This window comes from Lissotriton helveticus, chromosome 6, assembly GCF_964261635.1.
Source record: "Lissotriton helveticus chromosome 6, aLisHel1.1, whole genome shotgun sequence".
In the NCBI taxonomy this organism is placed as follows: domain Eukaryota; kingdom Metazoa; phylum Chordata; class Amphibia; order Caudata; family Salamandridae; genus Lissotriton; species Lissotriton helveticus.
In genome coordinates this window covers 2074642262-2074668266 of record NC_136067.1, presented here as the reverse complement: position 1 = coordinate 2074668266, position 26005 = coordinate 2074642262, and the positions used below count along the sequence as shown (strand labels likewise).

Genomic DNA, 26005 nt, shown 5'->3' with positions numbered 1-26005 from the left:
CTCAGTCTAGTGAAGGAGGAATGGGAGATGGCCCCCCTAAAGACCCCTCCGGACGTCTACACATACCTCCTGACCCTCCGTAATCAGACCCGGAAATTCAGGGAGATCGCTAAAGCCAATCTGGAGGCCAGTCAAGAGGACATGAAGAAGTGGTACGACCAACATGCCTCCTCCATCGAGTTTGAACCGGGTCAGCAGGTATGGGTGATGTCCCCCATCGAACCATGTGCCTTGCAGGACAAATGGACGGGGCCCTTCAAGGTGATCGAGCGCAGGAGCCCCGTCACCTATCTCATCGACCTGGAGTCCCCCCGGAAACCCCTCCGGGTCCTCCACGCCAACCGACTCAAACCCCACTTCGTGCGCTCAGAGCTCAGCCTGCTGATGGCTACCGACAGTGGCGCGGAAGGAGACTCCGAGCCCCTCCCTGACCTACTGAGGACCCGGGAAAGAGATGGTTCGGTGGACGGGGTCCGACTCTCTGAGGCCCTGACCCCAGAGCAGCGTCAAGATTGCCAGGCCCTCCTGCTGCCGTTCGCAAACCTGCTCTCTCTCGCACCCGGAGTCACCTCCTGGTGCCTGCACGACGTGGACACGGGGGACAGTCCTCCTGTTCGACACCGGCCGTACAGAGTACCGGATCGGGTACGTACATGCATCCAAGAAGAAGTCTCCAAGATGCTCGCCCTCGGAGTCATCGAACCTTCGGACAGTCCCTGGGCCAGCCCGGTCGTCCTGGTCCCCAAGGCCGCGGCCCCGGGCACCACCCCTGAACTCCGGTTCTGCATTGACTATCGGGGTCTGAACGCGGTCACCCGAACCGACGCTCACCCTATCCCCCGAGCAGATGAACTAGTCGACCGCATGGGGGCAGCCCGCTACCTAAGCATCTTCGACCTGACAGCGGGCTACTGGCAGATCGGCCTCACTCCCAGAGCCCAAGAACGTTCCGCTTTCTCCACCCCGGATGGGCACTACCATTTCAGAGTGATGCCCTTCGGCATGAAAAACGCTCCAGCCACTTTTCAAAGACTGGTGAACCAGGTATTGGCGGGCCTCGAAGAATTCAGCGCCGCCTACCTGGACGACATCGCGGTATACAGCCGCCACTGGGCGGATCACCTCCACCACCTCAGAGAGGTCCTGCAGGCCCTCCAACAGGCCGGCCTCACCATAAAGGCCAGCAAGTGCCAAATCGGCCAGGGGTCCGTGACCTACCTCGGACACCAAGTGGGGAGCGGTCTGGTGGCCCCCCTCCAACTCAAGGTGGCTGCCATTCAGTCCTGGCAACCCCCCGAGACACAAACCGAGGTCCGAGCCTTCCTGGGGCTCACCGGATACTACCGGCGGTTTGTAAGGGACTATGGCAGCATTGTGGGGCCCCTCACGGAGCTCACGTCTAAGAACCACCCAAAAAGAGTCAACTGGACTCCCGACTGTCAAGCAGCCTTCGAGACGCTGAAGGCCGCCATGTGCACCGCTCCTGTGCTCCAGGCCCCCGACTACAGCCGCGAGTTCATCGTGCAGACCGATGCCTCCGACCATGGTATTGGGGCCGTCCTCTCCCAACTGAACCCCGAAGGAGTGGACCAACCAGTGGCCTTCATCAGCAGACGCCTACTGCCCCGAGAACAGCGCTGGAGCACCATTGAGCGAGAGGCCTTCGCGGTGGTATGGGCCCTCAAGAAGCTCCGGCCATACCTCTTCGGAACCCATTTCCGGGTACAGACGGACCATCGGCCCCTGCAATGGCTCATGCAGATGCGGGGGGAGAACCCCAAACTATTGCGATGGTCCATCTCCCTGCAGGGGATGGACTTCACTGTGGAACATCGCCCTGGCCAAGACCACGCCAACGCGGATGGCCTGTCCCGCTTTTTCCGCCTCGACGAGGAAAGTCCCCAAGAAGATGGGTGACTCTCCCCGCCTTCAGCTGGGGGGGACGCATGTTGGACAGGCCACGTGAAGGGCTCGCTCCCTCCCCGCAGGACAGGGCCCGGGCCACCGTCAGCACCATTGCCCGGCCCAGCCGCCATCTTGGACACGGCACCACGCGGCCGCGCGGCCTCAGCCCGACCCCAACCCTGGGCCTGGCCAGGCCCCGACATCCCGGCACCACCCTCCACCCAGGAGGTGAACGGCCCACTTGGCAGGTCAATGGGAGTACGAAGTGTCGATGGCTCTCCCCCGCCAGGTGCCGAGCACCCCCAACCTCCTTGGGCGCTGGCTCCGCCCCCCTGCTGGGTGTCTGGACTCCCTCATCCCAGACCTCCCGACCTCCAAGAGCGAGGGGCCGGACATCAAAGGGCGCCAGACCTATAACTGAGGCAGCCCCAGGACAGGAAGGCAGTTGTATCCTGGAGTCGAGAGACACCTAGAAGAACTCATCCTTGACGGACTGCTGGCGCTGCCACAGCCCTGCCTTGTGAACTATTGTCCTGCCTGCTGGCGCTGCCGCGGCCCTCTGCAACCTTCATCCTCGTGGGACCTGCTGGCGCTGCCGCGGCCCTCTGCAACCTTCATCCTCGTGGGACCTGCTGGCGCTGCCGCGGCCCGTAGTAACCTCCATCCTCGTGGGACCTGCTGGCGCTGCCGCGGCCCGTTGCAACCTGCCTTCTCGTGGGACCTGCTGGCGCTGCCGCGGCCCGTTGTAACCTTCATCCTCGTTGGGACCTGCTGGCGCTGCCGCGGCCCGTTGCCACCTACGACCTCTTCGGGCCCTGCCGGCGCTGCCGCGGTCTGACCCATCCGAACACCGAGCTCGAGGATTGTGAGCTATCACCGTTACACCTCCGTACCCGTGGGTACCAAGACTGTCCCGCTACCCCCTTCCCTTACTAGAGACTAGAATTGAGAGGATCATCGTGTCCTGATGCCTTGTATCGTACCACTCTACTACCAGAAGTGCCTATAAAAGGTGTTACCCTGATCTTTGTGTGGTGTCCATCTGTGGGGGGGAAGTTACCTGTCTGTGCGATCACTGTGCTCGGCCGACCCTTCAGGTCTCCGTCTAACAGTTGCCGTAGTCAAGTCTAGACAAAATGAGGCCCTGCATGACCAGTTTTCTTGATTGGAATGGTAGGAGTGGGAGAATTTTACGGATGGAGCGGAGCAGGCCAAAGCAAATTCCTGCAGTTTTCTTGGCCTGCGTGTTGAGAGTAAGTTTGTCATCCAGCCAAATCCCCAAACTCTTGATATCAGTTTTGGGGATTGGTGGTGGGCCCATACTGGAAGGCCAGAAAGATTCCGGGCGGAAGTGGGATTGGTTGCCTAGTACCATTAGCTCAGTTTTTTCCCCGTTGAGCTTTAAGTGGGAGTCGCTCATCCAGCTGACTATATTCTCCAAGCAAGAATACAGATCAATGGTGGGGGGTTCTGACTGGCTAAGGGAGACGACCAGCTGTGTGTCGTCCGCGTATGTCAAAAGTTTAATGCCATATGGGACGACGATTTGTTCAAGAGGTGCCATGTATACGTTGAAGAGTGTAGGGCTCAATGAGGAGCCCTGGGGCACTCCGCAACGTATAGGGGTTTCCCTGGAGATGCAATCTCCCTCTGGCACCTGAAAAGAGCGGTTATGGAGGAAGGATTTTAGCCATTCAAGGGCCTGCAGTTGGTGAAGCTGGCTATTGTGGTGGTTGTCTTGTTGGAAAGGTTGAAGATGAGTTGTGTGTCGTCAGTGTATGAGAGGAAGTTGATGCCTTCAGATGATTTGAACAATGTTGGGTTGCGAGATGATCCCTGGGGAACTCCGCAGATCAGGTTCTTGGTCTCGGATGTAAAGGATGGCAGTCTGATTCCATGGGTTCTTACAGTGAGGAAGGAGCACGTCAAGTTGAGTGCTGATCCTTTTATGCCTCCCTCGGAGAGTCTTATGATGAGTGTGTTGTGGAAGACAGTGATGAATGCTGCAGAGAGGTCGAGCACTCTTCCTCACCTTTCTATCAAAATGAGAAACTGAAAATCTCTGGAGCAAATAGGATTTCCAGAAATGCCCAAACCCTGCTCCTGGAACCCCCCACCTTCAGTTGAGAACAGTACACAAACCAGTCTTTCTTTGGTAGCGCCACTAGAATCTGGACCTCTCTGCCTCCCTCACTCCGTCCAACCCCCTGCCTAACAACCTTCCAAAGGGACCTCAAGCGCCTCCTATTCGACAGTCATTTTGGTTAATTCACCATCGACCAGACTTAAGTACTTTCTCCATTGCACCCTGATCCGCCCTCACTAAACGGTGTATGTCCTCTGCCCTATTGTTGTAACTATCTCTTGTGGTAACTCCTGTACACATCCACTGATGTAAACATCCGAGTTTAACGACTATTAAAGTAACCCGCTGTAACCCAGTATTCTATGTGTTGTAAAGTGCTCTGATGCCTTCAGGCCATGTCCACGCTATATAAAACTGCACACATAAATACATAATATTCAACTTACACACGTGTGTTCCATCCTGAAGCAGTCAAGTGTCGGTACCAAAGTAGGATTGGGACCTTCCCTTCCAAATAAGGGAACTTTAAAAGACATTCTACCCTTGTCGGAAGAGGTGGCTCTGAGAGGTAACTCCTTGCTGCTGCCTTATTCTACTGCTACAGGCCAAAGTTTCAAATCCTGGTGGGTTCGACTCCGTCTTTCATCCTGCTGATGTCATCAAATGAAATATCACTGAGCTATATATAAATAACACTAGTTGTTCAAGGCACTGTGACATAGTATACCTGTGGTAGTCATATATGCAAGTTAATAATATTGTAATTTCTGCTAGCTGGTGTGTCCCCAGTTCATGCCGAGGACACTAACGAGGCTAGCACTCCTTCAGTTGTGATGGTCTGTGCTCATATAAAGTTCTCCCAGACGCAAGCACTGTGAACCTTGCCCAGCAAGGCTGCTTTTTCACTTGCATGAGGAACGCCCTCACCTGAAAACCAAACACAGCACCTGTGAGAGGTGAGGAAAATGCTCCCGGCCAGGTCAGGTCAGGTCAGGTTCCCAGGCAGGTAAGGTTGCCAGGCAGATAAGGTTCCCAGGCAGGCACATTTCCCAGGCAGGTAAGGCTCCCAGGCAGGTAAGGATTGCTTGCAGGTAAGACTCTCAGGCAGACAAGGTCCCCAGGGAGGTACGTTTCCCAGGCAGGTACGTTTCCCAGGCAGGTACGCTTCCCAGGCAGGTATGGTTCCCAGGCAGGTACGCTTCCCATGCAGGTAAGGATAGCTTGCAGGTAAGACTCCCAGGCTGGTACGGTTCTCAGGCAGGGATGGTTCCCAGGCAGGTACGGTTCCCAGGCAGGTAAAGTTCTCATGCAGATAAGGCTCCCAAGTAGTTAAGTCACCAAGGAATGAAAGGCTCAAAGGCAAGTAAGGTGAAGAAGAAGCTTACACAAACATTCCCTGGGACACCAAAGATACCATCAGAGGCTCAGTATGCATGGGAGGGGGGAATGAGGGGGTGCATCTTTACACTGCATTGGACACTGGCAGGAGGAATGGTTAACTTCTAACACTAGAACCAGTCTCATGGTAGTATGGAAGGTCTCATGGTTGTAGGGAAGGTCTCATGGTTGTAGGGAAAGGCTCATGGTAGTATGGAAGGTCTCACGTGGTAGTATGGAAGGTCTCACGTGGTAGTATGGAAGAGCTCATGTTTTAATATTGAAAGTCTTGTGGTACTATAGAACGTCTTGTATGGAAGGTCTCATGGTTGTAGGGAAAGGTTCATGGTTATGAAAGGTCTCACGTGGTATTATGGATGGTCTCATGAGGTAGTATTGAAGGTCTGATGTGATAGTATGGAGGTCTCACATGGTAGTACGTCAGTTCTCACGTGGTAGTATGTAAGGTCTCATGTGGTAGTAGAGAAGGTCTCATGTGATGGAATAGAAGGTCTCATGTGGTAGTATAGAAGGTCTTGTGGTAGTATGAAAGGTCTTGTGGTAGAATCGAAGGTCTCATGTGGTAGTATAGAAGGTGTTGTGGTAGAATGGAAGGTCTCATGTTGTAGTATGGAAGGTCTCAAGTGGTAGAATGGAAGTTCTTGTGGTAGAAAGGAAGGTCTCATGTTAGTATGGAAGGTCTCAAGTGGTAGAATGGAAGGTCTCAAGTGGTAGAAGGGAAGTTCTTGTGGTAGAATGGAAGGTCTTGTGGTAGTATGGAAGGTCTCAAGTGGTAGAATGGAAGTTTTTGTGGTAGAACGGAAGTTATTGTGGTAGAAGGGAAGTTCTTGTGGTAGAATGGAAGGTCTTGTGGTAGTATGGAAGGTCTCAAGTGGTAGAATGGAAGTTTTTGTGGTAGAACGGAAGTTATTGTGGTAGAAGGGAAGTTCTTGTGGTAGAACGGAAGGTCTTGTGGTAGTATGGAAGATCTCAAATGGTTTAATGGAAGGTCTTGTGGTAGTATGGAATGTCTCAAGTGGTAGTATAGAAGGTCTCAAGTGATAGAATGGAATTTCCTGTGGTAGTATGGAAGCTCTCAAGTGGTAGAAGGGACGGTCTTGTGGTAGTATGGAAGGTCTCAAGTGGTAGAATAGAAGGTCTTGTGTTAGTATGGAAGGTCTCAAGTGGTAGAATGGAAGGTCTTGTGGTAGTATGGAAGGTCCCAAGTGGAAGAATGGAAGGTCTTGTGGTAGAATGGAAGGTCTTGTGGTAGTATGGAAGGTCTCAAGTGGTAGAATAGAAGTTCTTGTGGAAGGTCTCCAGTGGTAGAATGGAAGGTCTCATGGTAGTGTGGAAGGTCTCAAGTGGTAGAATGGAGGGGTTTGTGGTAGTATGGAAGGTCTCAAGTGGGAGAGTGAAAGGTCTTGTGGTAGTATGGACAGTTTCAAGTGGTAGAATGGATGGTCTCAAGTGGTAGAATGGAACGTCTTGTGGTAGTATGGAAGGTCTCAAGTGGTAGAATGGAACGTCTCATGGTAGAATGGAAGGTCTTGTGGTAGAATGGAAGGTCTTGTGGTAGTATGGAAGGTCTTAAGTGGTAGTATGGAAGGTCTCAAGTTGTAGTATGGAAGGTCTTGTGGTAGTGTGGAAGGTCTCCAGTGGTAGAATGGAAGGTCTTGTGGTAGTATGGAAGGTCTCAAGTGGTACAATGGAAGGTCTTGTGGTAGTATGGAAGGTCTCAAGTGGGAGAGTGGAAGGTCTCGTGGTAGTATGGACGGTCTCAAGTGGTAGAATGGAAGGTCTTGTAGTATGGAAGGCCTCCTGTGGTAGTATGGACGGTCTCAAGTGGTAGAATGGAAGGTCTTGTAGTATGGAAGGCCTCCTGTGGTAGTATGGAAGGTCTCAAGTGGTAGAATGGAAGGTCTTGTAGTATGGAAGGCCTCCTGTGGTAGTATGGACGGTCTCAAGTGGTAGAATGGAAGGTCTTGTAGTATGGAAGGCCTCCTGTGGTAGTATGAAAGGTCTCAAGTGGTAGAATGGAAGGTCTCGTGGTAGTATGGAAGGTACAAGTGGTGAAATGGAATGTCTCGTGGTAGTATGGAAGGTCTCAAGTGGTAGAATGGAAGGTCTTGTGGTAGTATGGAAGATCTCAAGTGGTGAAATGGAATGTCTCGTGGTAGTATGGAAGGTCTCAAGTGGTAGAATGGAAGGTCTTGTGGTAGTATGGAAGGTCTCATGTGGTAGAATGGCAGGTCTTAAGTGGTAGAATGGAATGTCTTGTGGTAGTATGGAAGATCTCAAGTGGTAAAATGCAATGTCTCATGGTAGTATGGAAGGTCTCAAGTGGTAGAATGGAAGGTCTTATGGTACAATGGAAGGTCTTATGGTAGCATGGAAGGTCTCAAGTGGTAGAATAGAAGTTCTCGTGGTAGTATGGAAGGTCTGAATTAGTAGAATGGGAGGTCTTGTGGTAGAATGGAAGGTCTTGTGGTAGAATGGAATGTCTTGTGGTAGTATGAAAGATATCAAGTGGTAGAATGGAATGTCTCATGGTAGTATGGAAGGTCTCGAGTGGTAGAATGGAAGTTCTCATGGTGGTATGGAAGGTCTCAAGTGGTAGAATGGAAGGTCTTGTGGTAGTATGGAAGGTCTCAAGTGGTAGAACGGAAGGTCTTGTTGTAGTATGGAAGGTCTCAAGTGGTAGAACGGAAGGTCTTGTTGTAGTATGGAAGGTCTCAAGTGGTAGCATGGAAGGTCTCAAGTGGTAGTATTGTCCATGGCTTCTGAGGGATACCAGAGGTGGGTTTTTAGACTTCGGAGGGAATTTTGTGGTGGTGTTGTGAACCTTGGTGGCCTCAGGGGCCACTGGATGGGTGTTCTGTGGCCAATGAAGAATGGATGTTGCAGGCTGAAGTGCTTGCTGGGTTGCTAGGGGTGCTGAATGCAGGTTGAGGAGCATCTTTAACTGGTCCTCTACAGGGCACTCTGAAGCATGATGGTGAGAGCCAGAGAGCAGCATAAGGCACAAGCCCGGACAAAAATATTACCTGTCATGAAGCTTTTGAAACTTGAGTTGTTACTCCTTGAACAAAATTATATTGGGTATTTTTTTACTCTGGGTGTCACTGCGTGAGATAGACATAATTTTTCATGATTTTGTAGCTAATGTCTAGTGTGATCATGATTATAAAACCTTTCTTCAGAGATGATTATCCTTAGCCAAACCCCTATGGGAAAGGTTGCATGAATAGTTAAATGAAGCAGGGTATTTGCAACCAACATGATTTCATTAAAAATACTCTAAAATGAAGTTCTACCTAAATGATGATATCATGACCCATTTCAACTTTTGTTTGTTTTCATTCTTCTGCAGGATGGACAGCGACATTGAGTTCTGCTGTGCTGATCTAGAATCATTCCTCTGTGTAAACCAATCACTCACTGAGCTGGACCTGAGCGGGAGTACATTTGGCAGATCAGGGATGAGGCTGCTGTGTGAAGGATTGAAAGATCCACGCTGCAACATTAAGAAGCTGGAGTGAGTAACATCTGCCTCTCCATATGGCAGTGCATCAGTCTTTTTCATTTACTGAGCTATTTTTAATGTGCACTCCACTAACTGAATCAGCGCGATATACTTCCAGACCTCGGGGTCATTAGGTGGATGTTCATGTTATATTTAGGATGCTGGTTTTGAGGACAAGAAGGCTCTTAGATCTTGCAGGTGTTTGAAGTGGGTTTCAAAGAGTTAGCTCTGCCTCGTTAAAACTTTAATCATAGTTCATTATTCTCGGGCAGACCTATCCATTCATCATCTTTGCTATCCTGCCATACTCCCAACTCTTTCATTTAATTAACACTATAAATTACTTATCAATAATCTCCATTACTCTGTCTGACAATCAGCACTCCACTTACATTTCTCACCACTTTCCTGCATCTCACTCACAACTTCTTTGTCTTACTTTTGACAATAGTTTTATATGTCAAAGGAGTTGTGGTCTTTGGATGAGCAGTGCATAGGTGGAGATACATATGGTGGATGGAGGTAGGAACTATGTGGTTTATTAGAGATTTTTAGAAATTGTTTTACTGGTTGACTAGGGTGTGAGCACTGGTCAAGTAGCAAACTCCAAATTAACCTGTACTCAATCCCCTGGTAGCTTGGCACAGAGCAGTCAAGCTTAACTTAGAGGCACCTGGACACCTAGCCTGCCACTTGCCTGTGGCCTCCAGTTCCTGTTTGTTCCAGACTAATACAGTGACACAGCCGCTGCCCGGGATTTTCCACTTGTTGTTCTTCCCGCCAACAGAAGCCCCGCCCACCCAAGGACCTTCTTAATGCAGGGTGCCCGTCCTCACCTGGCCCATGACCCCTGGCCCTCACTCCCCCTAGAAGACACACCGTAACTGTGCTCTCAACCCCAGACAACGCAACAAACACTGCTACAGCGCCGTCCCATGCTCCACAGTAGGACCTTTTTCCTGACTCCACTGTCACAGCACACACACCAGCCAACCGACCAGCCCCAGCCCGAACACACCACAGACACTACCTGGAAAAAACACTAACCCACATGCTCCCTTCTCAACACACGCTCACTATGCAAGCATTCTACCGAATAATGGGACCTCATTGCCACCCTTGCACCCAACATGATCTTCCTCAAGCCCACATCCACCCCAGACATTGTCACAGCAATCTCGATGCATATGAAGTCACTCACAAGGACCATACCTACAAGCCTGAAGGAACCACCATCTTCCACTAAAAGACCATTCAGTGCACCACCATCACCACCGTCAGCACCACTACCCCCATGGAACATCTAAACTTAAAGCTCCACACGGTTGACAAGACAACATCCTTGCATACCGACCCCTAGGCCTGCACTCCAGCTTCAGCAACTCCATCGCAAACTTCATTGCGCCCCTAGCCATAGACTCCAAGGACTACATCTTCCTCTGTGACCTAAATTACCACATCAACCCCAACAACAAACGCAGCACACCTCTTCGACATTATGAGCAGCCTCGTAATAACCCAGATCATACATGACCCTACACAAAACACTGGACCAGAAGTGGAACAAAATATCAGGGACCGGCAGGACAGATACCCTCAACACCTCCAACCGTATTACCGCCAACAACCTGAAGCAGGGAGCGAAGAACATAAACACCTGAATTACCTCTGAGCCAACAGCATCTTCCTCATCAAGAGCAACGTCCAGAGAAAATCCTCCAAAAAGGCCAGCTGGAACAACCACGAACTCAGAACAGCGAAATGAGGCAGCATACCGCTGGATAGGAGATGGCGCGCCAGCAAGGACATCTTCAATAGGGTAGCCTTCAAGACCTTCCTCAACCTCTACCACTGCCTGCACGCATCAAAACCAGGGTCGCAAACACAAAGGAACGTTTCAACATCATTAAGGAATTCTCCATCCCCACACAACTTTGTATATTATGATTCTCCAACCCGGCTGCCAGCAAAAACAACATCGCACCCTCAGAGGAGCTGTACCACAACCTTGCTTACTTCTTCCATTACAAGATCTCAACCATACACAGAAACTTCGACTCTCAACCCACTCCTCATGACTTCCTCGATAATGACTCAACTACTGCAATCGACGCAAACCACAGACTGACCTCCTGGAACATTCTCTCCACCCAGGACACCACCTCCATCATGAAATTCATATACTCAGGAGCTTCCAGAGACCTATGCCCACACCACATCTTCAACCTCAGGAACAAGAGGATCAGCCCAGAATTCACCTACCTGTTCAACACCTCTTATAACCACCACAACATTTCCTGATGCCTGGAAACACGCCTACTCAACAAACCCTCTGCCGACCTCGACGAACTAAAACATTTTTGGGCCTATCTCCCATTCACAGGGAAGGCCTTGGAAATGATCATCAATAAGCAACTTGTGACACACCTGGAGCAGAACTAGCTACTGAACACCTCCCAATCTGGCTTCCGCAGCAATCACAACACCAAAACCACCCTGATGGCAGCCACTGATGACATCTGAACCCTCCTCGACTGAGGAGAAACAGCAGCTCTGAACGCTCTCGACCTATTGGCTGCCGTCAATACCGTATCCCACCACACGCTGGTGGTTAAACTCCACTACATCGGCATTCAAAGGGATAAGCTCAGATGGCTCACCCAATTTTGCACCAGAAGTACCCTGAGGATTCACCTCCTACCTTTCAACTCCGAACCCAAGAAGATTACCTGCGGTGTCCCCCTGGGCTCATCCCTCAGCCCCATCCTCTTCAACGCATATATGACCCTGTTGGGCAACATCATCAGATCTCACGGTCTCATCATAATGTCCTACGCAGACGACACTCAACTCATCCTCTCACTCACCGACGACAACACCACCACCTGAACGAATTTTTACAGATGCATTGCAAGTGTCACCGACTGGATGAAGAACAACTGCCTGCAGCTTAGCACACACAAGACGGAAGTCTGATCTTTGGCAACAGCAGCAACACATGGAAGGACTCCTGATGGCCATCAGACCTGGGACCTGCACCCTCCAACCATGCCAGACACCTCGGAATCTTCATTGACAACCAGCTCACTATGAAATCACTCCTCCGCCTGCTTCCTCTCTTACGCATGCTACTAAGGTCTTCAAGTGGCTACACCTACACACGAGACGCACTGTGTCAGAGGGTCTGATCACCATCTGACTGGACTACAATAACGCGCTCTACGTAGCAATCTCTGCACACCACCTACAGAGACTTCAGACCATACAGAATGCTGCAGCCACACTCATCTGCAGCCTGGCCGATGAACCCACTTCACACCCCACCTCAGGCAACTCCACTGGCTTCCTGAACAGAAGAGATGACAATTAAAGCTGGTGACGCACACAAGGCTCTACACAACCAAGGACCCCCCTTCATTAACCACCAACTGAACTTGTACCAACTATTGAGAAGTCTATGCTCCACCTCCCTCTCACTTGCCCATACTCCCATTACCTACCAAAGCAAAAGTGAAGAACACTCCTTCTTCCACATCACTGCAAAGACCTGCAGAAGCCTCCCCACACAACTCTGGGCCATCTGGCTGGCTCTGCATCCTATCTTTTGATTGCCGTCATGTGTTGGATAGTGGTAAATGAATGCGGAAGTAGGGAGTCATACAACTTTTCCAGTTTTGACCTTTATGCGTAAAATGGGTGGTGAGAAAGGAAAGGAAGTCAGGTGATAGACTCTTAAAGAGTACTGTTACGGGCTTGCAATAAATGGAGTAGCACTTGAAGCATAAAGGTCGAAGCAGGGGAAGTTGTGTGACTCCTGCATTCATTCACTGCGGTCTGACGCAAGATGGCCACAAAAGGTAGGTTGCAGAACCAGCGGGTTCTTAGCCAACAATAATAATGCTCTTGCAGGGCACATAGTCCACAGTTAATCAGATGAATATGTTTACCCCCTTCGAGAGTGCAGCCACTCAGCAGCTGAGATTTTCATCCGCATAATAAGAGCACTGGTATTAGCTACTGTAAGAGGAGGATCTTTAAGAAAGTTGATGTGCCTGGGTAGCTATTGCCAAGCTTACACATGATTATTACTCTAAGTTGAAACACATCTCACTAGAGAAAAGACTGAAAATCTGCCACGCCATAATACCTACGTTGTGACACCCCACCACTTGACGACTGGAATCTAAAATCCTTGGTTTTTAATGCTCCCTTACTCTATTACTTGTCTTTGAATATTGAGGTTTTTCTTCATTTATGTGACATATAGTTTTCACTTTTATCTTACACATCTGTTCTTAAACCTTGACAACCCTATGGTAGACCTTCACACTTAATTGTTAGGACCACTGAAGGTTGAAACGCATCTGCTTAATTCAGTGTGGTTGAGGGCACACCGATACAAAGGTCTATGGAAGCCAGTGGATTGGAATTATGGCAATTGACGCCGCTTAAGGCAACAACCCAGAGTTGAACCTTAAGCCTCAACCCCATAGGGTCTTTTTTGGATGTTTGACAAACATAAGGAGGACAAGTTTATATCTCTTATGTTGATGAAATTCATGTTGGACCTTTGTTACATGGATACATATTAATATATAATGTTAATTTTGTGATTTAACGTTAAGTGTTTGTTCCATTTCTTTGATTATGTTAAGTTTTTATGTGTGTGCACCACAACCATTTTGTGATCCAAAACATTTGATGTGCATTTGATGTATGTCTAAAGAAAAAGTCTAAGTAATGTCCTTCATTTATGATTGTGGATAATGTTTGCCTCCACTTTGCTTATTTTGTTGTTGTGAGAAGTTGGCCTGATGTGCAGTGTTCACTATTCTAGTGATCACTATATATCAGTCCAAACAACCCTTATTGATGATTGGTTGTAAGTCAACCTTATAGACCAGCTATCCTAGTAGCATGGATACGAGCAGTCTAAGGCTAAGACTCTAGAGGGCGTGTTAAGCCAGCTGTTTTACCATCACATTACCCCTTGAACACCCAGTGAAAGGACACCACACAAGTGTTATGAAAATAAACAGTGTATTTATTAGAATCACAACAACCCTGTACTCTTTATGAGGACAGGGTGCTAAGCACACAACAAAACTCTTATGAAAATACTTAAGTTAGCACGTTATACACAAATGCCCGAGGGGCACGAAAAACCATATACTTAAAAAGTGGAATGCGAAATTACTAGCAGGTAAGTACAGTACTAATAGGCTTTGGAATCGCTAGGACTTGACTATAGAATCGTTAGATTACTTCTAGGAGACCTAGGGGACTCGGGTGCAGAGTGTGCACTCTCACGCGGGATGCGGGACAAAGTCTATGGAAGCTAGTAAAGGCAAAGTTAGTGTTCACGGGCGAACCCGACCTGGTAGGAAGAAAACGACAGTGGATCCTGACCCTAGGATAGTGAGGCTATGCTGGGACACCGAAGTGCCGAAGTTACCTAGCCCAGGGGCTGCAGCTGCATAGGTCTGAAAAGACGTCGGGGATCTCGTTGCCGGACCAGGAGCCTGGAAGAAGGAAGTTGCTGGCAGGCGACCAGTGAAGGAAAGTTCGTTGGATCCAAGCCTGGATCAAGGAAGAAGAAACCTGAAAGCAGAGGGGACCAAGTTCTTGAATCACTAGCCAGTGATTAAGTGGGCACCAGGATGGCACCGGGCGAAGTCACCTCGACTAGGTGAGTGGGCGACGCTGACTCTGCAGATCTCACGGACCAGGAGGCGTTGTCGGCGACCAGGATGGAGAGGCGAGCTGTCCCACGATGGATGAAGCTGTCGGCGTCGAAGTTACCCAGGATTGGGCAACAAGCCTTGGCTAATTCAAGCCCACGCGGTGGACTCAAAATGGCGTCTTGAGTGGACCAGGAGGGTCCGGGGTGCTCCTCTTTTGGAAGGGAGCAAGGGCCAGCCTGGAGCAACCAGACCAGCAGCAGAAATGTTGTCGGGCGTCGTTCAGAAGGCCACGAGCCAGCGGGCTAGTATCCAAACAACGCGGTGAGCAGCAAAAAGCAGAAGGGCCCCACGCAGATCGTGGAGATGCTGGGAGGCTGCACTTCGGTGCTGGAGCTGCTCAGGGTCGGGGCTTCTCGGACCCCAAAGCACTCACCAGGAAATTACTCGGCGGGCTTGCTGGAAAGAAGTCGTGCAGTCTTGAAGATGGCCGGTCCCTCGAGGTCTCGTCACACCCACGAATCTCAGCGTGACTGATGATGCAGGTAGAGGTCAGAGGTGCCAGGGAAGCCGGTTCTCGTCGAGCAGTCTTGATCCGGAGGAGAGACTTGCAGCAGACCGCAGTGTTCTTTAAGATGGTGCCTGCGGATGCAGGGTGACTACTCCTTAGTCACAAGGGAGAAATCTTAGGAAGAAGTCTTGAGTTCCTTTCGTGGAAAGTAGTTTCAGGATTCAAAGATGATCTGATTTGGAAGGGGGCCAGTTCCTACCTTTATCCTGTAAAAAGGGGCTGGCACGCGACTAAGTCCTGCCCTAGGGGTGGGACTAGGAGGGGGGTGGTTACACCCACTTCCTTGGCGGGCTTTTCCCCAGCACAGGGTCTGGAGTGACCCTGGAACTGGTTCCAGCCAGCCTATGCACAGTGAGCACCGGGGTGCCACGTGCAGTCACCTTCCTCTAAAGCCCTGCCTACCTACAATACACAAAACCCTGTCTGGGACGGTGCTGGCACCGCCCCTGGCAGGAAACCCTTTGTCCTTATCTCCTGCTCTGGGAGGACTCCCAGCAGCAGGAGGGCAGACTTGTGTCTCGGTGGCAGCATCCATTTTGTGGAGCTGAGGCTCTGTTTGACTTTAACCGGGGTTAGGGGTTACATACATGTCGTGTCCCTCTAGAAGGGTGGAATGCTAACCCCGTCGCCAGAATTGGCGAGGGGTTAGTATTCCAATTCGTATGACACCTTACTCGACATGTTTTGATAAAGCGATACCAGAGTTGGCATATAACCGCGAGGATTATAATGCACTTAAGAGAATATGGTATGCAATATCATGGAAACGGCTAAGGGATGGATCCCGAAAGCCGCAGACAGGCTCAGCTCATGCCAGAGCACCATCTCACACGATTCCAAGCACTCTGCCTTCAGGATTGTTAAGGCCTGCCATAGGAGTGACTGATAGGAGATCTGTGTGTCCATTTTTAGGGTTAGATATAGGTATACCATATCTAAAGCAAAGGGTGAGTACACCACCTTGCCCCAGCTGTCGTGCAGCCAGTTGTGTCAGTTTAGTTAGTCAGCCCAGGGGTGGCATAATACATGCTTCAGCCCCTGGGAGACTTCTGGGTACACCTCAGCCCTGGGTACAGGGACTTGGAGAGGGCCCAGTGCCAATTCAGTACCTGAGTACAATTTGGATAGAGAGAACAGCTAGGCTGTGGGTCTGATTAGCAGGCCCACAGCCAGGGAAAGTCGTAAACCAGTGCAGCAAAAAGCAAAAATCTGGGTGATCATAGGATTGCAGACCCTACTCTCCTACAGTTGTGTTTCAAATAAATGTTTTCAGTACATTTGTAGTTCTGTGTTCATGTGTGTGATAGTCTCAAAATGACTTCTTGACGAATATAAATAGCATTGTTGATAAGAGTAGGTTTAGAGTAATTACACAGCCATTACAATGATCAAAGATTCTGTGATGTAGGTTTTTTTCTCTTTATAGTGCATGGATCACTCTCCGTATTTCCTTAACAGGTTCACTTACGGTTGTGTGACATAACTTTCTAAAAGTGGCATTTTCAGAATTGTAATGTAAAATCTGACTTCATTATTAGCTAGGATTTTTTTTTTTTATATATATATTTTTATTAATTATAACACAAGAGTAAAAATATACATATCGGGCATCATTCGGAGGAACATATCATAATGGTGGACGGGTAAAACAATTGAGGAAATACACATCGATTACAAGCATCTGAAAGACGGCAATGGCAGTGTAGGGCAGAGGTAAAACAATACGCAACCGTTAACCTAAGCAAACATCGCCAAATACCGCCCACCCAGAATACAGGATATGAAGACCAGACACTCGATACCCGAATATGATGAATAAAGATCAGGAGAATACGCCACATCTCTTGTGAAGAAGGGAAAAGGGAAATAGAAAGGTCATAGAACAAAAGAAAGGAAAAATAACAAACCCCCCTCAACCCCCCACCCTGCACCCCTGCGGATGGCTATGACCTAACCCACTAGCAGCGTGCCTGTCGCCCACTAAACTAACCCCAAGGAAGGGAAAAGATGGAGGAGGAAATGTCATAAAAGCAAACACACCCCGGTTTCCCATACCCCCCGCCAGCAGTGACCACCCCGAGATATCATCGATCCAACATTTAGCAAAATATACAAACCAATCGGAGGAGTATAACAAAGCACCACCCAACTCCCAGCACATTACATGTGACAATCCCGGCTTTGAGTCAAGCCATATTATCTAGTCCAAGCCCTCAAGTTCAACCCTGACCAGTACGGTATTTCGGGAGAGTTTCTTTCACTCGAACCACCATCACAAAGGAAAAGGCAGAATGTTCATGAAAGTCCACATCAGTGTTGCTGGATCGACAAAAGGATAGAGGGTCACGATATCCGCAAAACGAGTGAGGGAATGTGTCCAGAAATAGAAAATCTCCCCAATAGTCACTTTGGAACTTGTTACAGCACAGAAGACTGTCCATATCTGTACGAGGCGGCAGCCGGATCGAGCAGGGAACAATAGCGACAATCACAGGCTCGCTGAGTGTGAATTGGGGGCCGACAAAGCACAGTGAATCCAGGTTCTGCCCGGGGACCTCGGTCTCAGGCGTACGTTGCACCGCTGGTACCACAGATGTAGTAGAACTAAACGGAGAGTCGTGTGCCGGTCCCAAGATACCGTCCACTTGCACGATCAGTGTCCGGAATACAGCGGTGGATTGTGAATGGAGCGCCTCAATGGCGGCCATGACGGCCTGTAGCGATGGCGTACTTTCCGTCTGCCCCATCTCCTCTCTCGAAGAGGCAGAGCAGGATTCAAACCCCGGAGGCCGGCTTCTCCGGGGTAACAGGCCACGCAAATCCAACGACAATAATGGGCGCTCTCCGTCGTGCCAAGTCGACACCTTCGCCGGCAGCGAGGGTCCCGGCCCGTCAACCCCGGGATGGGGCAGGGTCTCCGGGCGTCGGACCCCCGAACACGGCAACCGGTGCGGTACGCTGTTGTCTACACGGTGTAGACCGCTCACAGTGTCAGCATCAAACAAGCAGTTTACGATGCATTCCGGCGGACCGGGCGCAGTCCAGGTCCAGCGGCCGTTGTTGATCAACTCCAACCCGGATAGGCTAGAAATCGAGGCCCCGGCTTCCACACGATGTTAGGCCGAGAATGGGAACACGGCGTATCTTTGGCATCCGACAAGATAAAAAGCTCGGGATCACACCTTTAGAAACAGGAATACTTCACGAACCCGGGAGAGTGTTGCGAATTCAGGATTGAGAACAGGATATACGAGCTGCTGGCGGAGGTCGGCGGAGCCGGGAGCTTACGCGGCCATCTTGGCTGCTGGCGTAGCTCCTCCATTAGCTAGGATTTTTAATTAGGATTCCAGTGGCTCCAAACATAAACCAGGTATCTTTTACCATTTGGAAATTAAACTCAGATGTTATCTTATAAGAGAGATAGGCCTTGCAGTACAGAAACACGAATTTAAGAAGTCTTCACTTCCAGGAAATGTAAAACTTAAAAGTACATGTCCAAATTTTAAAATACACTACATCCTGCCCTTGGGCTGCTTACAGCCTACATTATAGGTGACTTATATGTATAAAAACGGCTATTTTGGGCTTGGCAAAAGATGTATTTGCCAGTGCAACATGTTAGTTTAAAAGTACACACCTTGGCCCTGCAATGGTAGGTCTGAGACTTGTTTAAAGGGCTACTTAAGTTGGTGGCACAACCAGTCCCATAGGCCCGCTAGTAGCCTTGGACATAAATAGTGCATTTTACTTGTAACTTGTAAGTAAATTAAGTATGTCAATTAGGTGGATGCCAATCAAACCATGTTTTAGTGAGAGAGCACAAGCACTGATTAGCAGTAGTAAAGTGTACAGAGTCCTAAGGTCAACAAAAACGGATCCAGCAAAAAAAGATTAGAAAGAAGGCAAAAAGTTTGATCATGACCCTGCAGGAAGGGCCAGTTACAGCAGAGATGTGTGGTCTATATGGATAGCCGCTTGTTAGATTTGGGGGTCTCTAGTTGGCACGTGTGGGTACTTGTGACAAATAGGGACCCTTGCCTCTAGTCAGGGTAAGGAGGTACACTCCTAAAATAATCCCTGCTCACCCCCTTGGTAGCTTGGCACAAGCAGAGAGGCTTATCTCAGAGGCAGTGTGTAAAGTGTTTGTGAACACATACAGTAATCAAGTGACAACACTACAAGACGGACACAACACAGGTTTTATATCAAAAGTAAGTATTCTCTATATAGACTTATCACAATACCACAAACGACAAAAATCCACAATACTGTACTTAAAATGGTAGAATTAGCTTACTTCTCTTTAGATCTTAAAATGCGACACTTTGAGTCAATGTACCTTAAGATGCGTAGCGCAATACAACAAAAGTGTTGCAAGGACGGTGATGCCTTGAAAATCTGGTGCAAAGAAACAAAGATGGTGCTTTCTTCTTGATGCGACACACTTCCCGGTGATGCGGCGGCGTCTGCTGGGACATCGATCCTCTTCGGCGTTTCGAGATGCTTCACACGATGCGAGCCGCGACAGTCCCTGCGACACGCTTCACAGTGATGCGGCGGCATTTGCTGTGACGTCGATCCTCTCCACTGGCGATGCGAGTTTCTTCCACAATGATGCGAGCCGCGACAGGCCCTGTGACACTCTTCCCGGTGATGCGGCGACGTCTGCTGCAATGTCCAGTGATGAGACGCGACAGGCCTTATGACACCCTTCCCAGTGATGCAGGGGCGTCTGAGGCGACATCGATCTTCTTCTCCGGCGATGAGCCGTGACAAACTCTGCGACACGCTTCCCAGTGATGCGGTGGCGTCTGCTGCAACGCCGATCCTCTTCCCAGGCGATGCGAGGCACTTCGGTGGCCCTGCGATGACTCGCGATTCTTCTGCGACACGCTTCCCGGTGATGCAGCGGCGTCTGCTGCGACGTCGATACTCTTCTCCGGCGATGCGAGGTTCTTCGTGTTGTGAAGCGGCAGTTGTGCGACATGCTTTCTGTTCTTGAGTCGCGCTTCCAGCCCCTTGCGACACGCAGTTCCTCAGAAAGTCCAGCACAACTGCAGGCACTTCCAAAGAACTCTTGGGGAGCTGGTGGGTGAAGTCTGTTGTTCCTGAGACTTCAGCAGGAGACAAGCTCTTTTCTCAAGCCCTTGGAGATCCATACAAGTTGAAATAAAGTACACAAGTTCCTTTCTCCTTTCTTTGGCAGTCAGGCAACCCTTGCAGGCCAATCCCCCCCAAGCAGCACTTCAGCTTAGGGATAGTCTCTCCTCAGTCTCTCTGGTTCTACTCCTCAGCAAAAGTTTCTTCTTGTTGTCCAAAGTGATCTAATTCTCTGGGGTCTAGGTCCCCTCTTTTATACACAGTTTCTCTTTGTTCTCTGAAGGCAGAGAGGCTTTTGCCTAGTCCAAACCAGTTCTGGTCAGTCCTGGAGCACTTTTCTTTACTTGTCTCCTTCTTTCCTTTCACAGTGGAGGGCAGAGACATCAGACACACCACAGGAGGTGGAGCCAGCATTGTGGAGGGAAGACACAGCCCTATTCAAGTCCCAGGTGCAACTCCGCCCACCCATCTGCATGTAGATCTCTCTATTCAGCCCTGTGCTGACTCACCCTTTCTCCTGGAATCCCCCCAGCCCCTGTCACTCAAACTCCAGACAAGGAATACACAACCTAGCAGAGGCAGGCTTGGATATATATATATATTTTTTTTGTGCAAAACCTTTATTGATCGTTTACCATGGTACAGCATTCTTGGACTACAACCCTGGGGCCGGCCTCATATCAGCACAGTATAGACTCAGGATTAATACACTTTTCACTCTGATTGCTGATGTTGTTCGTTTGCATCGTCACTGATGTCGTCGCTGATATAACAACATTACAATAGTGGTTTTGCGTTTAGCACTCATTTTCTTATCTTAAAGTAACTAGACTAACCATAACCTAAAACTTTAGAGACCTTACCATAATGTACATTGTAATCCATACCCCCTTGTCTAAAATCCGTGTGGGTTAATGAAGTAACATGTATGTGACATAGCCGATCTTATCAAGCATCTAGTCAACACAAGAGTATACATCAATTATATACGTAGGTCCCGTGATCCCCCCACGTCTTTGTCTGTCAATGTGAGCAAATAATCTGTTAGATAGCACCAGAAGTCTTTAGGTTTAGATTTCGCTGGCAAGTCTTCCTCGTACGTTACAAGCTTATCCCTGCAGCTGGACATGTCCTGCAACCATTTGGACAACTTAGGTACCTTTCTGCTATGCCAGCATTGTGCAATCTGTCTTTTGGCCAATAGTAGCGAAACCGCACAGAACTTTCGTCTAGTGGATTTAAGGAGTGGGACTAGCCCCAATAGACAAACCTGTATCGTGCAGTCTACTTCCGTACCCAGCATAATGGAGAGGGTTCTGCTTACTTCTACCCAATATTCCTGTACTTTTATGCAGCTCCATGCTAAGTGTAAAAAATCTGCCCCTTCAACGCCGCATCTCCTGCATCCATCCTCCATTTGATCACTAAATTTGCTCATTCGAGCGGGCGTGTAATATGCTTGGTGAAGGAATTTATAATGAATGATTCTAAGGTTACCATTCGGGGTGAGGATTTGCATTAATGCGCATGTCTGCAGCCATTCTTGGTCCGTTAGAGGTTCTAGTAATACCCTGTCCCATCGTCGTCTGGCTTTCCCCGTGTCGAGTGGTATTTCCTCCTGCGCCTTGGAGTATAGTCTGGACACTAAGTGAGCTGTGTCTGCTGTCGTAATAACCATTTGTAGTGTGTTCAGGCTATCAGGTTCAGTGGGGAATGAAGGGTATAAATCTTTTAAAGCACTTTTCAATCTGTGGTATGTGAATTGAAACATAGGCGATGTGTTTTGAATATACGTAAGGTCTGTGACTTCTAGAAATTTACCCTCATTGAATAGGTCACCCATTTTGTCAATTCCTGCCCTCTGCAGCAGCGTCATGCCCACTTTCTCCCCAGTTACTGACAGTGCCTGATGGTGATGCAGTGGCATTGCGGGTGCATATATCGGTGTTTTATGTGCTAATTGAGCTAGTTTGTGCCAGGCTCTAACCGTCACATCTACTGAGTTGATGTCTCGTGCATGCAGCGGTTGTCTAGTGTGGGATATAACTGCTGTCAGTGGGATTGGTGCAGCGTCATCTCTTTCGATGGCGGTGTGTGTGAGATAGGGTATTTCGTGGTACCAATAGGCAGCATATTGCGCCTGTGCGCACAAGAAGTATAACAGAAAATCTGGTACACCGAAGCCCCCGCGCACATAGGGAAGACTGAGCGTCTGGAGGTCAATGCGGGCTTGTTTGCCTGCCCATATGAGTTTCAACACCAACGTTTTTATACGGCGAAATACTTCTGCAGGGGGCGTAATGGGGATATTGTTAAAAAGGTACAGCAGTTTAGGTAACATGTTCATTTTGACAATCGCAATGCGATCTGCACGGGACAATGGTAGCTGAATCCATCTTTGCACCTTATCCTCCAGTTTGGATATTACTGTACCATAGTTTGATCTAATTACCTCCACTGGGTCCCTGTGATACATCACCCCTAAGTAGCGTATGGGTTCGCTTTGCCATTCCAACGGGTATTCCGTCGCAAACGGGGTCGTTGTGTCTGTGAGCGGGATAATCGAAGACTTAGTCCAATTTATGGCTAGTCCTGAATGTCCTCCAAATTTGATATATTCTCTCAGTAACTCATTTAAATGTGTATCTGGGTCTCGGACATATAAGAGCATATCGTCCGCATATAGAGATATGTGAAGGGGACGTGAAGTAAAACGGAGGGCCGACTCTTTGAAGGTTTTGTCTAATTATGCATGCCAAGGGCTCGAGTGCAAGAGCGAACTGCAAGGGTGACAGTGGGCACCCTTGTCTGGTGCCTCGTTCAATTGCGAAAGAGTTAGAGACGTACCCATTTACACGCACCCTAGCACATGGATTGGTGTAGATCAATGTCACCCATTGGATGAACCGTTTAGGGAAACCCATCCTTTGTAACACAGCCATCAGGTATCTCCATTCTATGGAGTCAAACGCTTTGGCGGCGTCGAGTAGGACCGCTGCAGCCTTCTTAGTGGGTTGTAAATAGTGTGATAGAGCAAACAGTGCTCGAGTGTTGTGCGATGTTGAACGTGTGGGGATGAACCCCGCTTGGTCCGGGAGAACCAATTTTGTCATCAGTGGGGTTAGTCGAACCGCCAGTAGTTTCGCCAGTATTTTAGAGTCAGTGTTGATGAGTGACAGCGGCCTATAAGAGTCGCATTTTTCCGGGTCTTTGGATGGTTTAAGAAGTGCTATTATTACCGCCTCACGAAGTGTGGGGGGCAGCACTTTCTGGTCAAACGCAGCTCCAAACATGTCTACTAAATGCGGAGCGAGAAGGTCTACATAGTGTTTGTAGAATTCGTTGGTGTACCCATCCGGGCCAGGCGCCTTACCGTTGGGGAGGGTCATAATTACTTCAGATACTTCCTCAGCTGAGATTGGCAGCGCTAAGTATTCTCTATGTCCGTCCGATAGCCACCCTATTGCCACCTCATCTAAATAATTAAAAATCTCTTCCCCGGATGCAGTCGGTTGTGATTTGTATAACGACGAATATGAGTCTGCAAAGCTGGTCAGGATGCCCTCCGCGTGTGTGTGTATTTCGCCATCGTCTGATTGGATCCGCAGCACAGCCGAGTGGCTCTTGCCCTCGCATATTTTATGTGCTAGCACCTTACTTGGTCTGCCCCCCTCTCCAAAAGTCCTAGCAGTGTGTTTTCTGTCTAGATATTTGATTTCATCTTCAATGAATGATTGATGCTCTGAGTGTACCTGTCGCAATTCAGCCAGCAAGACGGTATCTTGCGTTGCTTCGAACGCTATCTCAAGCTCTCTCATGTGTCTTTCACATCGTTTTATCTGGTTCCGGATGTCTTTTAGTATGCCAATGGTAGTTGTCATACATACCCCCCGTATGGTGGCTTTGAAGGCCTCCCATAGAAGCACTGGGTCATCAACCACTGGCTCATTAATGTGAAAATATTCTTTGATCGCTTTCTTTATAGTGTCGTCATAGACAGTGTCAGAGAGTGCGCGTGAATTAAACCGCCAGTGGAATGGAGGTGGCGTGTATTGCGGAATCGCCAGTTGTAGTAGTACTGGGTTATGATCTGATAATGTGCGAGGTAAAAGTGGTAACGCGTGACGTCCATAAGGCAATGTTACTAGTGCCCAGCCAGTAGTCTAGACGTGACCAACTGTTGTGTATAGCTGATATGTGAGTGGCTCCCGGCGTATCTATGTATTTCTTCCGCCATATATCAATTAGTGAGATGTCTTGTAGTATATGCATCAGTTTGGACCTTGCCTGTCTATGTTGTTCAACAGAGTGAATGGATCTATCTACCCCATCCATCATTGTTACATTCCAGTCACCCCCACATATAATATTAGTGTTAGTGAACGTTTGTAAATGCCCCCAAAGTTCCTGAAAGAAATCTGGCGAGTCTATATTTGGACCATATACATTAAGAAGTGTTAAGCTTTGTCCTCTTAAAGTGCCGGAAACCACTACGTATCTCCCATTAGGGTCCTGTATCACTCGATGTACCTTAAAGTTCACCCCTTTCCTGATCAGGGTGATCACCCCTCTGGAATACGATGAGTATGTGGCAGCGTACGTCGCTTCGGCCCAGCGTGTACCTATGTGTTGCCGTGTATTTGGTGCAATATGAGTCTCTTGTAGTATGGCTATGTCGATATTCCATCTGTTCAAATAGGCGAATACTTGTCTGATCTTACGTGGTTGCGTGAAACCTCTAACATTCCACGTTAGAAATTTTAAGTGTGTTCTATCTGCATCTGACGCGGCGTGGATCATCTACAAGGCCCTAACATCACTGAAATTAACGCTTGGTAGTCTGTTTGAAGCATTATAGTGCTCCCAATGTCCTTGAGCTCGACAGAACCCCGCCATATCATGGTGATTGTCACAACAACTTCAATAGTGATTGGTCTCTGAACATAAACTTTACCCTTACCCGCCAACCCCCCACCCACTCCAGCAACCCAAACCTGCCGAAGCCATTTGCCCTTGTAGTAGATACCCATAACCTAAAACAATTCAGAACAAACTGTTTTGGGGAATACCCTCGGGAGGTCCGCTCGGGGCACAACTCAGCGCCCAATCCAATGGGCGTGGACGGCCCTTCTAAACATTTATACAATCCTGTTTGTTGAACATGTCCCTGCGATCTCCCCCCCCACCCACCGTAACCAGGTGAACAATACTGTCATCATTAAATCAATGGAGCGAGGTGCTGCAACCCTGCTTTTATGAGGTCGTCGTGTGGCGATCCTCTCGCGGTCCATTACAGGCATAGGTTTGCCGTTAGTACTCCTCTTAGGAAACAACCATACCCACTCTGCGTGTGTGTTAAAGAATACTCCCCTCCATCTCCTGATCGTAAAGCCTCACACAGTCGCCGTTCTGTACTTGGTCGAGTTGCTCCGTCCAGTGCGGGCCGTGGGGTGGATAATATCGTGTATCGTCCCTAGGAGTCTCAGGTCAGGAGTGCCCCCAGCCCTCATCCCACGAAGATTATCTACAGTGAGTGCGGTACACGATTGACTCGCGTGTCAGGGCTACCTTCTATGCAGCATGTCTCTCGTGACCTTCCAACACATAGGAAATACAAAGTTTTTATTTTTTTATTTTTTCTTTGTTTGGTTTTATCAGCGTTGGTTGTATGATCACCCCCCAGCTTTCACAATTCGGGTCTCAGGCTATCGTGTTAGGATGCAGGTATTGGCATCCAAGTGAGATTCGAGGGTGGGCCC

The 26005-nt window shown here is 49.0% G+C and overlaps 1 protein-coding gene across 2 annotated transcripts in view; it reads left to right on the top strand.

Annotated features, from left to right (window-relative positions):
- LOC144764017 (ribonuclease inhibitor-like) overlaps positions 1 to 26005 on the top strand; it is a 168094-nt gene that overhangs the window by 7019 nt on the left and 135070 nt on the right. For both annotated transcript variants that reach the window (XM_078650144.1, XM_078650145.1), the window contains exon 2: positions 8742 to 8906. In XM_078650144.1, the coding sequence (XP_078506270.1) occupies positions 8742 to 8906 (165 nt within the window). The remainder of the gene's footprint in view (positions 1 to 8741; positions 8907 to 26005) is intronic.